The sequence below is a fragment of the Molothrus ater genome, chromosome 3, assembly GCF_012460135.2.
Source record: "Molothrus ater isolate BHLD 08-10-18 breed brown headed cowbird chromosome 3, BPBGC_Mater_1.1, whole genome shotgun sequence".
Lineage (NCBI taxonomy): Eukaryota > Metazoa > Chordata > Aves > Passeriformes > Icteridae > Molothrus > Molothrus ater.
In genome coordinates this window covers 83,388,634-83,406,806 of record NC_050480.2, presented here as the reverse complement: position 1 = coordinate 83,406,806, position 18,173 = coordinate 83,388,634, and the positions used below count along the sequence as shown (strand labels likewise).

The window sequence follows — 18,173 nt, the reverse complement described above, 5'->3', positions numbered from 1 at the left end:
AAAGCCCCTCCCCAAACCAAAGCCAAAACCCAAACAAAACTTCAGAACATCTGTTAGTCTTAAAAAATATTCCATTTTATAATGCTGTAGAGAATTGTAGCAGCCTTGGTAGTCTGGGCATTCTGTGGGTTTGAAACACACAGATCTATCCATCCTCATAAATCCAGGGTGTCCAGGTTACTGAACTCTGAAGCGAGTATACCTTTCCTTCTTACACAAGTGGAACTCTGTGGAAAGAGATGGAAGTGTGGATAAATGATAGTAGCTGCCAGAATGTAGTTTGTTTACCTGGATTCAGTGACCAGAGAGCAAACTGAGAACAACTTAATACCAAACACTTTATTACTTATGCTTGTTATTTACAGTATTTACATATTGCACGTTCGCTGGAATGTTTTATACATTTATTATATAAAGTAAATTAATGGCAGCTTGTGTTTGTGTACAAAATCCATGCTCCACTGTCCCAAAAAGTATGTCTACTTGGAATAACATTCCTGTTTGTCATGCAGTTTGTACTCCAGGGTACAATGTGACCCCAATGCAAGTCTGTTTTAACCAAACTTTTTAAAAATTGCATAAGCATGAAGGATATCGAGTGACCACAACTACTGTGGAGCAGATCTTTAGTAGTTCTAGATATACAAACAAACATTCCTTAAAACTGTAGAATCAAGCAACAGAACATGAATTTTCTTGGTGAAATATTTGTGTTTACATAATTTTTGGCAGCATTACACATCAATTGTAGTGTGTTTTTAAGTATGGAGCATTAAGTACTACTGGCAGTTACGCTACTGTAAAGAATGTCAATCTGCAAACTGTCGATGACATACAAAATGCATGTTAAAAGAATTATGGGAAGTAGTCTGTCAATCTGCAAAAATAAATCTCTTGTTCACAATGGAATTCGCTAAAAGGTAGTAAGTTCTGTTTCCCTGTTGGTTTCCAAGGCACTTCTCTTGGTTCTTGGTGTTCCTTGTCGTGGTAGTAAGATCTGGTGGATTAAAAGAAAGAAGAAATTGACTTTCATCATTTTCATACTCACTTACATGCGCTTGAAATGTGTTTATCATCGTGAAAATAGCAAATAAAACTGGAGAATTCAGAAATAACTTTGGAAAGATCAGTAGTGAATTTTAAATTTACCTAAGTTCATATCAGCCTGACTGAACTGTAACATTAATGCTTTGTTAATCAAGGCTAAAATTCTGGAAAGCGTCATTTTCTCTGATGGTTCATTTTTGATAGACACTGGGGAAATTCAGTTCTACCTACTAAAAATGTATTCATAGTTAATCTGTTCCAATGACTGCATCTGTGAAGTCAAGAAGTGAATAAACTTCAGGAATAGCATTAACAGATTGCAAAATGCTTTCTAAATACCTTGGTGTCAGGAGCTGTTCATGACATGCCCAGTTTGAAGGATCTAAAGGGTTTGATATTTCATTGGGCCCTTTTGTGAAGAAACTTGGACTTATACAAACAAGAAACAAACAGAAGTAACTTTTTAAAGAGTTGCTTGTATAACTACAGCCCCTGGAACATGCCAACACTAAGCCACCACAAACTAAGCAGGAGCTGCAGTGGTTCGATTTGCTGCCTGAAGTCTTCCAGAAGAGTGTCTTGGAATGAGATCACTGTCATGCCTATGACACTGATATCACAATCACCAATACAAAATTACAGGTTCCCACACTGCTTATGTATGTATTTTGTCTGTATTCTAGAAATGTTGATTCAGAAGTTGAGCAGTGAAGATTTTCACAACCTTACTCCCCCACACCCTGAAAGCTTGTAAGAAAATGTAGTGTAACTGCACATACACATATCTAGAAGTCTGTCCTCTTCTAGACAGGTGAGCACTGAATGTTGCAAGTCTGTCCACCCAGTTTCAAATGTTTCCATGCCTGTTGTTGTTCTTATTTAGAAATAAAAAATGTACCGTGTTTTTTCAGTCAGCAGGAACTACACAGCTGAAAGACTCTTACATGCAAGCAGACCCAGATGAAGCTTTGGTGTTTTACAGCCATCAAAAATCCGTGGCGGAGATAAAAACAGGTGATAATCTGATACTAGAATTCTGCTGATGATATTTTTCACAGTTAAAACTTTCATATTGTCTGTCTGAACATAGGTAACCTCCCCATGATCAGTGTGAATTCTCTGATACTCTGAGCTTCTCTACATTTTCTACTGCTTAAGTATAATTTGTAATGGAATCATTTGTATGCAAAGTCAGTTGGACTTGACATAATCCATTGAAAATCAAGCTATTGGTGCATACAGAAATACTTGTTAGTAGTATTTAAACATTTAGTTTTGCAATTTTTGAAAGCTATTTAGGAAATGTAATAATGTTACAGAAAATTATAATGTAATCTAGGGTTTTTTTTCTGGCTTTGCAGATAGGACAATTACTTCTATTTTTTTTTAATATCCTTCCTTAGAGGGGGAAACTGATGTAAATTTTCCTTGTCTTTCATTTTAATCTAGCTTATTTTCTGTATGTATGCTCCTACTGTACCCTATTTAAGCTATGATGTTAAAAAGTGATGTTTAGAAGAAATTAACATGCTTTTGGTTTGATCAGTGTGTGATACAATCTACAAGTTAAACACTGAAAATGTAATAAAAACTTTTTTCATTACTAATGGGAACGTGCAGCTCACTGGAGGTGAAAAACAGTGGTTAGGATGCTCATTTGTCATCTCATCTCCACTTGCTTTTGTAGGGGAACTTGACAGTTTTGTATCAGCTAATCACAGTTTTCTAAACCCCTGGTGTTTTCAGAAACCCCAGGTTTTTAGCATTGATAAATCTGTTCTACTTCTTTTTTTTTTTTTTAATTTCATATAGTCTGTTATATGCATCAGTCTAGGGATATTAGGCTGGAACTTAGCTGAAGGATGATGGATAGTCTTGGTGGAGATCCTGAATGCAATCTGACTACTGCCTCTGTTGAGAACATAGGTAACTATACAACTCCCCAGCCAATTCTGCTAATTTTTAAAAGCACATATGAAAGCTATTATAAAGGCACATTGCAGCTTTCCAGATTTGATTCTGGTTATTACCTGTGTGTGATGATAAACTCTGTAAGAAAAAGCTAATCTATATGACAAGAATTTAGTGGTTTAAATATCAATATAAATTTTAAAATACTGTGCCAGTGTGATTTTGTAGCAGAACCTCCTTATACTTATATATAAAAAAAATTCTTTTCCAAAGTGTGCACACCCAGGTGGAATTCTGCTGTAATGTGATCACAGAGATCCATGCACTGAAGATTATGAAGCTCTGAATGTTCCATCTGGTGCTAGCCAGAGACATCTCACAGCTAGGAAAACTGTGAGCTGCCCTTTAATAAACCTGGATGATGCCACACTAGTAACCATGCACGCTGGCTGCCTTTTTAACTCAAAGCAGTAGTTCTGAAAAAAGTCATAAATTACCTAACTTGGGAACCAAATCCTGGCATCATGAAGAGGTGATTGAACATGCCCTGAGCAGCTGTATAAAACAGACCAAGCTATACTTTCTAGAAAAAAACAGGCTTTCACTGAATAATACACAATCCTCTCATCTTAATTTCACCTTCACTTTTATGGAATTCAAGTGTCTGACATTTCAATGCACTTGATGTTACTCTGAGAAAGCAGCAGTCTAAAGGAGAATGCAATTAAGGGCTGTTGTTTCCATTGTTACAACACATTTGAAGCAAAATTCAAGTGCCCAAATATCTTGGTTTAAGAATAATTTGAAAAAATGGATATATAATATGGTGTATAGGAATGGGATATTGAGTGGAGTATTTTAAGTTTCCAACTTTATATTGTATTTTCAGCATTTGTCTCATACATTACTAGTATGGTCAATACATCTTGAGTTTACAGAGATTTTTTGGAGTTCCAAAGGAAATTTCAGTTTTAAGCTTATTACAAATTTTGCAACAGGTATTTGAACTGTATGTACAAATATTAATTATTTGCATCTTCATCTTAAAGGAACAAGCAACTGGTAGATTTCTTTAACGCACTTTTTATAATGTATAAACCTCATTTTCTCTGCATAGCCTGAGACTCCAACTACTTGCACCAGTCTTGTATTTATTAGTGTAAAAGTGTGTCATTAGCTTTACTTTGTTAATTTGAAATAACTGTAGATGCTTTAAAAGTTCTTAAAACCACATTAATATTTTTCAATACAGAAATTAGAAGAAATCTTCAAAACAGAAGTATGTAATAAGATGTGATAATGCAGTCCATAGTCCCTGAACTCCTCCTCACAGTGCAAGAAGTTTTCAAAGTAAGCTATGAGATCAGTATTGGTCTCTAGCAAACATGTATAGGACAGGTAATGGAAAAGGGATGGAGCACCAACAGTAGCACCTGAAGTTTTCAAACAGAAGTAATAAAATCTGTATGACTGTGGCCAAGTGGCTTTGACAAATGCTGTCAAAGGAGTTTTCAGATTCATCACTGTCTGTCACCAGAACTGCTCATGATCTGAACTGTGAACTTTATTTAGGTGAAGATTTTGGGAATTGTGTTCCCGGCATCTCTAACCTACTGCCGATATGGACAACCTAACAGTTGTGGGATGTATCTGCATGGAGTGGAACAAAGCAAGCATGGAACATGGGAACTATTAGGAAGCTGGCAGAAGAAAGAGGCTGAAGAACAGAACCAAAAAAAGAAGCATCAAGGACAGGACTCTAGCATAGCTGTGTGGACCATGAGAAGGGGTTACAGAATAAAATTAATTAGTAATGGTGCTGGTGGCAGCCAGGGAATACAGCCTGGGAGGCTGACTGGAAAAAAAAAAGGACAACTGGGAGATGTGATAATACAAATCTGCTGCTCTGGCTTCACTCGTGCAATCTCAACAAGTTGAAGGGCTGTTACTGGGGCCCTGCATTGCTCATGTCTGTAGGACAGGCAGAAAGGGAACATATACTCTAAAAAAAGAGAAGATGGAGCTCAGTTACATATGTATAGGACACATGAGAAAAAGTTAAGGCTCCACAAGACATGTCACACCATAAACACACATGTGCCACATAGGAATGTGTTGTGACAGTAACATGTCTAACTCCTGTTTTCACATATTATTTTCTTGTTTATTCTGAGCTCTGAGTTTCAATGTCTTGTGTGCTTTAAAGCTGTGCTAGTTCAAAATGCACTACAAATAAAAATAAATTTGTATTTTTTCTTCTCTTCAAATTGAACTCTAAACATGGATAGATGTCCACAGATCTGAAAAATCCAACAAAACTACTGGTTTGCCAAAGTAATAATCCAACTATAGCTCAGCACACTTATAAACCTGCAATGAAAGCAAAATCAGATACTGAACAAAACAGGAAACATAATTTGTTTTACACAAATTTAACTGATGCAGTGGAAAAGCCTTGAGGAGAAAAGAGGCTTAATCCTACAGACACCTGTGCATCTCCAGATGTATGTGGTAGAGGATAGTCTTCCTTTCTGCTAAGTGAGGCTGCTTAAGGAGTCTACCACTGATTTGTGTCTGTGTGAATAAAAGAAGTGGACAGTTGCTGACATTGAAATATGTTGTGCAAAGGTTGTTTGAGAAAAGGATATTTTTAAATAGACTCCCAGCTTGAGATGTGAACTACTTTAGTTGCTATTCCTTCATATGACAATTTCATGTTTACATAGCAGGTTGTTAAGATAAAGATAAAATTTTCTAAAGAAAGGGAGAAAAGAATTTCACACTGTGATGTATCTGCTTATTAGTATTGGCAATAATATTATTCACCTATTTGCAAAGTTAAACAAATTAAGTCTCATTTATGCAGACTGGATAGAGGGAATGACTTGTAGAAACCTTTCTTGAGATTGAATAGCTCCATCAGGTTTTCCTGCAGTCATGTTTTCTTTAGATTAAATAATCCTAATTCCTGTTACTGTTCTTGTATACTGAGTTTTCTAAGCCTTTGGTCATCCATGTTGCTCTTCTTTGGACACATGCAAGAAGAACAGTAATTGTGTCAGGAGTTTCATAAACTATGATTCTACTTATACATTCCAGTATAGTTTGACTTCAAGTGTAACACTGCTGTCTCACTTAGTTTGCAGTCCACAACAACCCCTGTTTTCAACAGCACTAACTATTCACCAAATTCCATGTATTTCTGCGGTTGAATAATCCTACAGGACTTCATCATTCTGCTCTTTAGCTGTCATCCTGGTTTTAGACTATTTGGCTTATTTTCCAAGATTATTTTTAATTTCAAGGTTGTACTGTATCATGGTTGCTTGTCCAAAAATACTGAAATACATTAATACAGTATTCTACTACCCAAGTTATTAATGAAAATACTGAACAATATCAAACCCATAATGAAGCTGTGTGACATCGGTCAGTATATTTTTCCAGTTTTGACAGTGAAGCACTAAGAACCTAAGTATTTTTTCCAGTCATTTTTACATTTATCTTCCCCAGCTTGATTGTGAGAGTGAAGTGCACAACAGTGTCAATGCTTAAAATAAAAGAAAATAAAATGCTTAATATTTATTACTTTTCTCACAGATTCCTTCCACAAGATGTGTATTTTGTCACAGAGTTAAAGCATCTTGGTTTGACAGCATTTGTTATTGACAAATCTACATGGTTATTATTTATCCCTTTGTCCAAGATCACATTTTGTCTCAGGTAAAGGTTGAAAACAGAATGTAAATTAGTCCTTCTGTATTCTTATGTTACAGTTCTCTACACATAGTTTGGGAGTAATTTTTGGTTTGGTTGATTGGCTTTTGTTTTTATTTTGGTGCACGATTAAATTTCCCAAGTATTTTTGGGAAATATAGGCCCATCTAGGCAAAGAAGGAGGGAATTAACCTCTAGACATGAGAGGTGTACACAAGGAAATCCCAAAAAATCCAAATAGCTTGAAGATAGTTTATCAAAGCTACTATCAGTACATTTTAACTGATTTACTGTAAAAGCACCTGTGACCTATCTGCATTTATGAAGCTTTGATGTGTACAGCTATGTATATATTAACTCATACTACTGAGTACAGCACAGATCTACAGCTGCACACACAAAAGGGCGACTGCTGCTGCCGATACAGGCAGTTGTGTACTGAGTAAACTCTTGAAAAATAAGCCACAGCTGCTGTGTTTTGTTCTGTAACAACAAATTCACTATCTGCTAACTGTATGCTGCTATAAATAATTCACAGATGATGCACATGGACGTTTATGTAATGACTTCCAGTAGGGGGTACCCTTTCCTTAATGCCAAAATTTGCCAGATTAAGCCAGTTACTTCAAGTCCTCTGGGAGGGGAATACCTTATTTAAAGGACAGTTGTTATTATACTCCCATGAATTTTCATGTATGAAACACAACATCTGCTGCTTTGCTATGCAGTGGAATGTCATTTCTGCTAAGAAAAAGCTTACCTTTATCCTTCCATGCACATAGGGCTTACTGCCAGTCGAGTAAGAAGCCTGGCACATCTTTTATAGTCTGCATGAAAAAAAAAGCATTACTAGATTACCAAAGTAATCAAATTTGCCTTTAAAAATCAAAATCGCTTTCAGTGTGCAAATTAGTGTCATAGCAAAGTTCAATGAATACCTTCTGTTTGCAACAGAATAAAAATCAACTCTTTTGACTTAAAGAGGAATGTATAAAAATTGGGTAATAACTAAAAGCCATGTCTAATGGCACGTCTAACTATGCAACTGACTTCTGCACATGTTCTATCTGTAAACAAACAGCATGAAAGTGCTTGGAGGCTCTCCAAGTGTATGTATGTATGTATTAGAATTTATACATCTGTGCCTCTGCTTCTGTGCAGGATCTAAACATGTGACTCTAGTATTTCCATATTAGAGAAAGAATAAATAGTGCTCATCCACCTTTAAATCCAGCCATCAATGAGCAAGTCTGTCAACTTAATATTAAGTAATGCCACTCTCCAACAGATTTTCTTCCTGGGAACAATTAAATTAGACAAATAACATCTTCTATTCATACAAATCTTAAGTCCAGCCCAAGTAGATGACCACATGATAGACATTCATAGGAGCATGAAGTTTCGTCTTAAAACTAGTAAAAATGTTTTTTCCACTGAAGTCCTATTGTTAGTCGTTCATATTTTAGGTATCTTCAACTTTTTGATGCATTCATAGTAAGACACAGAACCAATGCAAAACTAAAGAAATTACTCAAAAGGTTTTTTTTTTTCATTTCCATAAAAAACTGAAAGAAAATATTTTGAAAGTTGGTTACGGACAGACAGAAAAGTAAATTATTTTTCAGATACCAATGCTACTACACTGTACAAAGTACTAGAAAGTATGCCAACACAATGCTTTTGTACTAGCTACCACCACACTGCAGCATCAGAGACAGTTTTCGTTTCTTTGCTGTTTGGCCTTCAGATCTCTATACACAAGGAACAGTATAATTTGAAGTCAGGATATTATCAAAAAGTAACATTCTGTGCATTAAGAATTAAGGCAGGCTGTTTGTCTCATTTTCCTAGAAGAAAGTTGCTTTAAAGATATGCTAGTCAGTCCAGCCCAGTAGGTGACGTTCACTTCTTTTAGGCTTTATTTCATTAATGGGTAACTACATCTAATGTTTCATCTGGAGATGGAATGTTAACAATCCCAACTCACAGCATACTTATGGTATAATTTCCACTCATACAAATGATCCTCCATTATCCAGACATTATGTTGGTGGATATGTCACCTGTCAGGAGGAAAAGGCTAATTTAGAGCCGTTAAGGCCAACTAGTTTTTAGCTTCACAGCTTGGAGCACTCATTAGTGCTGAGCCAAATGATGTTTGTGTTGCGATCCTTATGAAAAAGATAATGACCATTGCTTGTTCAGAACAGAGAAGTTATGAACAACTCACATCTCCACCCATGTAAACAGAGGGTGATCTGGTTACCTGTCATCTAGAAATCCTTGTGTTTCCAGGGAATTCCTGATCTGAAGCCTTACAAATAGAGAAAATGTGCACAATTCTTACCAAATATGCCTTTAAAATGCACTGGGCTGAAATATTTATTAATACTAGAAACTTGGAATCTGTAACTCTTGTTTCTATTCCCAGCTCTGCTACTGACCCAACTGGTTGACCTCAGACAAGTAAAATAAAGTGTGCTTCCATTCTGAAAAGGCTGTACTAAAATAGCATCTGCTTACTCAACAGGCCCACCTCAGTATGAATCTGGAGTCACATCTACTGACTGATAAATGTCAGTGTTTGATTTTTATTTAATTCTCTGTGCTGCCAACAGTGATGAGGCATCATAAGTGGCTTTTGCTTAGTTGTGTCCATCAGCACTATTTTTTTTTTCCTAAGCTAACAAGTTATACTTTTATAATTCACTGAAGACAAGTGTTGCAAAGATTCATTGTCAACATCACTGGTAGACTGGTAGCTGAATAGTCAAAATAGAAAATGTCTATAAAATGTGTCCTACATATATAATCAATGAAAAGTAAAATAACCCCACCTGGATTTGTGATCCTGTTTTGAATATACAGCACTAAAAATTAAATATGAGATATTTGTGAGAGGAAAAACAAACACATGGTTTGGAACCCATGAGGCAAATACATCAGTACCTAAGGATGCAGTGTTTACAGCCACTCTACACAGTGTATTTGCAATGAGAAAATTTTATTTCTGTTTTCCTCTCTGTAATGCTGATGCTGTTCTAGCAAAGGTGTAGAGAATACTTTGTACATTTTAAAGCAGTCCAAATTTTTCTTTGCAGGGAATGCATTCTGACATTGTATCACTACTGATACTTGATAGAACTGACAAATTTTAGAGTTTTCTCTCACTTTAGGGAAGTGCCTGCTTTTGTTACTTACATGCTGGGATGGTACAATCCCTCGTATTGTGATAAAGCCGATGAAAGTGTTTGCTACATTTTGGACTAAAGTAGAGTGGACCTGAAAGATAAAGAAAAAATAAGTTATGAATCAGCACAGCTCACAAGTAGAGCAGTGTAGCTTATGGTATATGTGTGAAATACGGATACCAACGCAAAATTAAAACATACCTGTTAAATGCTTCAAGAACTTGTCTTTCATTCTCAGATCTCTGGGAACTATTTCTGTGGGACAGAAAAAGGAATAGTGTTACCCTGCTGCACTGGATCTATGCTTGCCAAGCATAGTATGAAGACAGGGAACACTCTGTGCAGCAACATCACCAGTATGTCTTGACAGGTGCATGGAGGGCAGAAGTCCTTTGCATACAGTAGGCCAAACTGCAAGCAGTCACTTCACATAGGGAGACCTTGTAAAATGCTCTGTGAAACACAGTACTGATGAAACAATGTCTGCTAGGTGAGAAATCATTAATGATGATGGCTATTAACTAAGAGTCAGATTTTAGTTCTCTATGAACTACATTATGAAGTTTACCTAGACCTAAATTCTTTCATATTACATGAGTGTTAAAGACTCAATGATATATTCCAGTCTGGGGTTGTGTCTTCTAATTCTCTTATACAAATGTAACCACTATTCTGTCCCAGGTATGTCTGTAGAAGCACTGCTCTACTGTAATCATGAAACTGGATTGATCTACTTACAGGAATCTTCCCTCCCTCCCCCAGCAGTAAGTAAAATTCACAGGAAATTATTCCAAGCAAATTGCTCTCTTCTGGCTCCCTATGTTTGTGGTTTACCGCCTTGTGTTTTGTGTTCAGCAGATGGCAAAATGAAACTAGTTTACTGAAATCCATTTTAGCCCTAACCCCTGCTTGTGACTTCCTGATTTACAGCTATCTTTGATTGCTTTCTGTTACAAACTCTGTGCTGATGGCTTAGTGCTGAGCGTGTATGATACACTATATGGTGCTTTATTTACTTGACCATGAATGCCTGAGCAGCCTTTTTCATTCCCCTGGCACCTCTTATCAGATATAAAGCAGAGAGCATTTCCATCCAGATCTGATTCACTTGTGAATTTAGACACTTCTCGAAAGTCATTCATCGTTTACTTCTAACTTTAGTCGGTGTAAGTAAAATTGACCTTATCCTATTTGACCTAATTATGTCATGAAGAGCATTAAAAACACACATGCCTCACTCAGAAACTTCCCATGGGACAAGCTCACTAGGAAAGTGATGCCAAAACTGAAATGAAAGACTCTAACTAGTAGTTCCTTTTCAGAGTTGCTGGGAAAAACTCCGTCATAGTAACAGAATGAAAAATCCTGCTTCGAAATCAGTAACAACACTACCAACTAATCCACTCTGAAGCAGAATTATTAATTTTGTAGATAACTGTTCTACACAAGCCAGATGTTTTGCACCAACAGGGTGACCAAAACTATGCCCATTTTCCAAGATGAGATTTAGAGTTGTGCGCATCACAGTTCCCTGCTTAATCTGGCCTCTTTGACTCTTCAACATTTGTAAAACAAAATGTTCTCTCCTGTGTTGACCTTAAGGAGAACAGAACTCTCTTCCTCTGTGCATTCGTTATTCATCCCAATAGAGAAGCAACATCTTCATGACAACCACCAATAAATGCAAATTATGAGGATATTTGAGTATGAGAATGAGAATGGCAAAAAGGTACAATGAAGCTTTAAAAGATCAATAAAGACAAAATAAACAGCATACTATCAAAATGAAAGCCAGTTTGGGAAAACTTGAGTAGATATTTGCTGGAAAATATTCAGAAAGTCACTGTCAGTTGGAGGGGTCAGATGAGCAGCAGTAACACTGCAGAGGCTTGGGAGTGACAAGGAACACTAAATTAGACATGGCAGCAGGAGGAACTAAATCAAGTTTCAACTGAGTGCACAGAAGTACATCACCAAACTAAGCAGGTTAGAGAGGAGCCAATCAAACGAGCAGAGGGATGGCTGCAGGAGTGTCCCAAACTGGTCACAGCCTGCACAGTGACAGAGGAGTACTGTCTCAGTTCCCTAGAATTTCAAAAGGTGCTACCTCTGGAGTACAAAAGGAACTAACAAGCAGGGTGAACAACTCAGTTCAGTGAAGCTGAGGTGTGGGGAAGACTTCTATATGTAAGCTCTTTAAGGACATACTACAGTCCTGCAGGAGAATTCTTGCCAGGGTCATTTCCAAGAAACACTTAAACCAAGCACATGATAATAAGTGGTAATCTTCCAGGAAAAAAGCGTTTTCATCCCTTGTTTCTTTGATCTCAGCCCATTTAAGTCTTTTCCCATATTATTAGGTTTTGTTCAAAGCCACAGGAAGTTGGACTTTCAGTTGAGTTCATTATCCAGAGAGTAAAAGGCTCTGAGAGGTGAATGGAGGTTTTCTATTCCAAATTTGCCATCTGTGTCTGTTTCTGATACCAAATGGAATCTGCACGTATTTCAAGTGGTGAATTCTTAATACAAAATTAGTAACCTGATGCACGATCTCATTCACCGAGGCACCCTAGGGAAAAAAAATGGATTGTGACTTACCAACTCTCTGCTCGTCCTGGTACCCTCCATAGTCAGCCACTTCCCTTCGATCCAAGTTATAGTCATGCTTGGAGAAGTACTGCATCCCACTGTCCTTCTCCAGGTGGTACCTTTTCAGTTCCTGAATGATCTCCATGATGAGATTTAAGAGATTTTGCTTGTCCTTCAAATCTGTGGAGTCTGTTTTTTCTTTGCAGTATCCTGCTGAGAGCATTAAGAGTACAAGCCCCAGCAGCCCAGAAGACCTCAGTCCACTCATTGCAGTCCGACCTGAAGAGTGCATGAGGGGATGAAGAGGAAGGATCCGCTGCTATGTGAGGTCTCCTGTTTCACTGGAAGAGAAAATTGGGGGTGGGTCGAAATTGGGGAGACTCGTGGGGGTGAAATCGGAAACACTAGCGGAGGAAAGAGCGGCGGCCGCTTGGCAGGTTACACAAGGCGGGGCACAGACCGCTCGGGGCTGCGGGGGCTGGCGGAGCGGGACGGGGCGGGGGGTCCGCGGGGCTCGGCCGCTGCCCCCGCGTCCCTCAGTGCCCGGCCCGCGGGCAGAGCCCCCAGCGCCGCGGGCAGTGCGGCTCGGCCTGCCCGCAGCCGGCGCCGGGCCCCGCGGGAGGGCGGGGGCGCAGCCCCGAGCGGGGCCAGGCTGGGGGTGCCCCGGCGGAGCAGATCCCCGGCGGGACGGGCGTTCCGCCCCGCCTCTCCCCGCCCCGCCGCGGAGCGGAGGAGCACGGGCGAGGGGCGACAACTTTCCCCGAAGTTTCCGCCGGAGAGCCGCGACAGCTGTCCCCACTCTCGCTGCGGGCCTCCGCGGCCGGGCTGCGGGCAGGAGCGGCGGGACGGGAGGTGCGCGGCTGGGGGGCAGCCGGCCGGGGCAGGGGACAGCACCGCCAGTCTCCCCATTTTCTGTCCCTTTCCCCGCTCCCCTACCCTGCAGGAGTAGCGGCCAGCATCATGCCCAGAGCCGCTCGCCTTCGGACGACTGACCGCCCCTCACGCACGGCCGGTCCGTGCGGCGGCTCTGCCCTGCCAGCCTGGCGGGGTCCGGCGGTCACCGGACAGCGCTTTGGCCCGGCGGGGCGGGAGGGATGGAGGCGTGGGGAGGGAAACAAGAGGGGAAGAAGGCTGCTGGCGCTCGCCGGCCGCTTTACCTGTGTCTCTGTCCCGGACGCCGAGGTGTCTTCCCCCGGGAGCCGCTCCCCGGACGGCAGCAGCCAGTGAACGGCAGGGAGTCCGAGTATTCCGCGGCTGGCCCGCCCGCCCCCCTCCCGTCCCTGCGCTCCCGCCGTATCCACAAACTATTCCATCGCCGCTAGCCCCAGCGCAGCCGCTTATATAGGCTTATATAGGATGACATGAGACGGCAGATAGTATCGACTAGAAGTGGGTGGAAAACAATAAAAGTCCACTTGGCAACCTCGGGAGCGTCGCTGCTTGCACAAGCCCCCCCTTCCCGCCCTCTCTCCCCTCCCGCCCCGGTGCCCCCCGTCCCTCCCCCTGCTCGGTTCTCCAGGGCTCAGTCACTCCTTCTCTGCTCTCCGACGTAAGGAGACGGTCCCAAGTGTGTGTGTTTGGAGTGGGAGGGGGCGGCGGGAAGATGGGGACGGGGGGAGCGCGCATCCCCCGAGCCTTTAATTAGAACCGCACTGAGGAGCCACTGAAATATTGATGTCCCTGGCGCAGCTCTCGTCAGGCGGGTCCCCGGCCCGCGGCCGCAGCCCCGCGGGGGGCGGGCGGGGAAGCCGCCTGTTTACCGGGAACTCCGGGCCCGGCTGCGGCGGGGAAGGGGAGGTGTTGGGGCGGGGGCGAGCTGCCGGGGAAGGGGAAGGCTATTTCTGCTCCCGCCGGCCGGGAAGCCCGCAGAGAGGCGGCTGGAGTGGGTCTGGGCAGAGGGAGGGAGCGGGCGTGCCGCCTCTTTCGCCGATTCTTGGCACGGGCGGTCCCGGGTGGCGAGGCGGCTTCCTGGGCTCCCGGCGCGCCGCTGCCTGGAAGCGCTCCCAGCGGGGCCGGGAGAGGAGGAGGAGGAAGAGGAGGACGACGACGAAGGCAGTGCCCTGTCCACTCTCGCAGCTGCCCTCGGCAGAGGTGACAGCGTGAGCGAAGGGCACTGGAAGCGCGGGGCAGGCTGCGGAGAGCGCCGAGCCCGCTCCAACGAGCGCCCTTCCCTAGAGCACGCACAGCCTGCCGCCCTCCCCGCGTAGCCCCTCGGGGCGCGGCAGGGGGAGGCTGAAACCCGATCCGGCGGAACTCCGGGTGTTTACTCTCCCGTGTGGATGAACCTGTCCCTCGGCAGCCGCGGACGCGGAGCTCCCCGCGTGCCGGGCGCGCTCCCCGACCCCCGCGGGCGCCTCTCCGGGGCCGCGCGCTGCCCGCGCGCAGCGGGAACAGCGACCCCCGGCGGCCGCCGCCCCGCGCGCGCTCGGCGCTGCCGCCGCCCGCCGCCAGGCGGCGCTGAGTGCCCCGCGCCCCGCAGCCGTGAGGGCGGCCCGGCCCGCAGAGGCGCCGGGCACTGATTCACCTCCCGGTGCTCCGTACGGTCGGGCTCCCCGAGTACTTCATCATTTTAATCGATTTGTCTTCAAAACCAATACATGAATGACACATGTCTCTAAGTACAAAAATCTCAGCCTGTGCTGTCACAGTGAAGGTACAAAAACATTTAAAAAAATACCACACGATGAAGAAAGAGACGCAGAGGCAAGACTGAGCAAGACTGCTTTGTCAGGTTTCCAGGCTTCCTCCTCTTGGCTTCATGGTTTGTTTCCAGTCACCTTAAGACTCAGGGGAAAAAAGAAATTGAACAATCAGTTCCACAGTGAGAAAGAATGTCCCTTTGCATGACATAACTTGGTATGGCTGTATTTACATGTTAGTCATTCCAAATATTGACACATTGAGGTCACCAATTGGAGACAGGGAAGATGGAAAACGAGGCAGGCAGAATAGAGCCTGGCGTTCTGTTCCCAAGATTACATTGCAAGTATTCCTTCACCTAAAGTAATCTCTTTGGAAAAGGTAGATACAACTGCAGAACTGAAAGAGAATTTCAGCTAAACACATGGACGGAGTCTCCCCTTCCTCACACCTACAATTTCCATGCCAGTTTTGGTCACCATCGTGCAAGGAAGGAGCAGCCCATGTTTTGAGTACACACCAATTCAAGTCAGGAATCTTTTGCTGCATCTTTTCTACTATCTTAGATGCACCCAGACATGCCTGTTATGTCTGCCATGGAGACCAGCTGTCAAGGAACAACCAGCAAATTATTGAATAATATGGTTTATGTAGCTGTCTTCCTTTTGAAAAGACAGTGGACATTAGCAGAAACTGCATTAATCCCTTTTATAAGATAACTCTACCATAACTCTGAGAATGGGATAGCTTAAACTGCCCTAAGACACACCAAGGAGAAGTTAATGTCATAAACAATTGAATTCCAATGCTCAGGAATACTCCTTTTAAATTTACTAATATAAACATAGACTCAAAGTACATTAGCATTAGCTGAGATATGAGGTAGATGAAGAGTTTGTTGTCTTTTTCTGCATGCAGACTCTGAGGCAAGGGTCTATTCTGATTTGTTTACATTGAATTATACAAGGATATATAATAGCTCCCATGACTTCAATAGAACTAAATTAAATTCCCACGGATAGGTTTAGGATGGCAATTTAAAATTCCAACAGGTTATATTTTATTAAGTGTATTTTCTTAGGGCTCCATCTAAGCTAGACATCTAGATGTTAACTGCCTATACACTACCAAGCTCCTGCTCTGCATAAATATTGTCAAAACTACAACCCCCAAGCCTTCTATCCACCCTCAGTTTGACTCCTGAGGCTTCTAGAGTGAATAGGTGCACTCTTTGCCATGACTGCTCACAGGTTCTTGGACTTCTTCCCTGGATGCCGGGAAGCACCTCACTCTTCTCAACACTAAACAGCCAGGATGGTGAAGAAAGCATTCTTCCAGGAATTACAAGATGTAAGTTTTAATCCCTTCAGGCAGAGATGAAAGATGAACACACCTTCCCTGCCAGGACAAAAACCTGCTTGCTTTCCTTGAAAGAAGGTGGAGAGGGACATATGAAACTCCGTCTTAAAAAGCAACATGTACCTGAGAGAGCAGATCCCTAGAGTAAATGCTATGCAATTAGTTTTTTTGGCTTGTCCTGGAGGAGTGGTTTTCATTTAAAAGTGATGGGATGTTTTTTGTCTTATTTTTACAGGACATCAAGTTAGTTAACTCTTCCACAATCAAAATCTGTGTGTAGCTTGATCTACGATGTTATTAAAAATGGGCTGTCTTTAAATTAAACACTGTGATCCTCAGGATCTCATGGAGTAAACATACACCTACGAGATAAAATGCAGCATTTGGTGGATAGTTTTAACCAGCGTATTCTTCCCTGTTCCATTGGTTATGAAACAAAGGCACTACGTTTGGGATTTGGAACAAATGCCAGGCAGAATTTCTAGTTTTGTTAAATAACACACATTAGTCACTGTTTTTACAATTCCATTCTAGTATTCCATTCTAGTACACCATGCTAAGACAGAAAAGGAAAGATATCTTGACTTCCTTCACTTACGTGGTGCACATGAAAACAAGAAAATGTGTTTTCTTTGGTTCTGTTGTCTAAGACTGGTGAAATTTTCATGCTAAGAGCCCTACAGTTTTAAGCATGCTCTTGTTTCAGCTGATTATAACAGACATAAGGGTTCCTATCTATATTTAATAAAAGCAAGTGCAACATTTTCTGAAGTGATTGCAGAGCTGAGCTGATTGTCTAAATCAGGCTCATAACCAATACATGAACTGAGTGTATGCTTGGAAGAAAATTCCAATGGACATTTATATGACTAGGCTAAAGAAATGCTTCTTGCATTGCTCTTCATTCACCTCAGAACCTCAAAAAATATTTTGAAATTCATTTTTTGTCTTAAACATCACAGCAACTTACAAAACTCTTGGTTTAAAAACCAGACTTTTCACTCCTCAAAATAGAAAAGCAGTATTTAATCTTCAGGTTACGCACCAATCCCAGTAGATGTTAGTATTATGGGATGAGATGGGGCTGGTAATTCTGCTGGGTTGAGTGGGTAGCAGTTGGTTGACATATCAGTTCAACTCACAAAATACTGACCACACACATGGAATCTGCATGTGTGATAGTTACTTTTAAAATCTGTATAGAAAAATGCATACACTGCATCCAACAGATGATACTTCCCAAAATCTCTGTTCCAAGTTAATGAAAATGCAGAATGTTTTCAATATAATGTATTGTACATAAGTATAAAATAATATTTATGCACCTGGCTTAGTCATCTCTGAGAGCCTCCAAGTCTCAGAGGCAATGCCCAATGACAGCTGCTGGGGAGACTAAAGATGAGGTAGTAAGAATTCCTGTAGCACTGAAATCAGCCAGAGTACATATATAACTAGAAAAAAAACTTCCACAGATGTTAGGGGTATTAAAGCCAATTGAGCATTTTAAGGGCTTTCCCCACTTCCTACCTGATGCAAATGCCAACAAGATTAAAATCCCATTAATCATCACTGCAACCAAAACTGAAGAACTTTGATGCAGTTCCCAAATGTTTCATCAGAACTGCAGCCAGAGCCAGCTTGATGTTTGGTAGTAAGTTAAAAAAAGAAACCACAACAAAAATTTCCAACCAGATTTTTGGCTAGAACTTTTCTCTGCCT

The 18,173-nt window shown here is 41.7% G+C and overlaps 1 protein-coding gene across 1 annotated transcript; it reads right to left on the bottom strand.

Moving 5' to 3' along the window:
- Positions 1–324: 324 nt before the first annotated feature.
- ALKAL2 (ALK and LTK ligand 2) lies at positions 325–13,719 on the bottom strand. The gene is made up of 6 exons (XM_036381016.2): positions 13,613–13,719; positions 12,465–12,796; positions 10,068–10,121; positions 9,877–9,957; positions 7,436–7,502; positions 325–997 (listed from the first exon to the last, which is right to left on the bottom strand). Exons 2-5 carry the CDS (start codon positions 12,745–12,747, stop codon positions 7,438–7,440), a joined length of 483 nt encoding a protein of 160 aa, XP_036236909.1. The 5' UTR covers positions 12,748–12,796; positions 13,613–13,719; the 3' UTR covers positions 325–997; positions 7,436–7,437.
- Between the last annotated feature and the right edge of the window lie 4,454 nt (positions 13,720–18,173).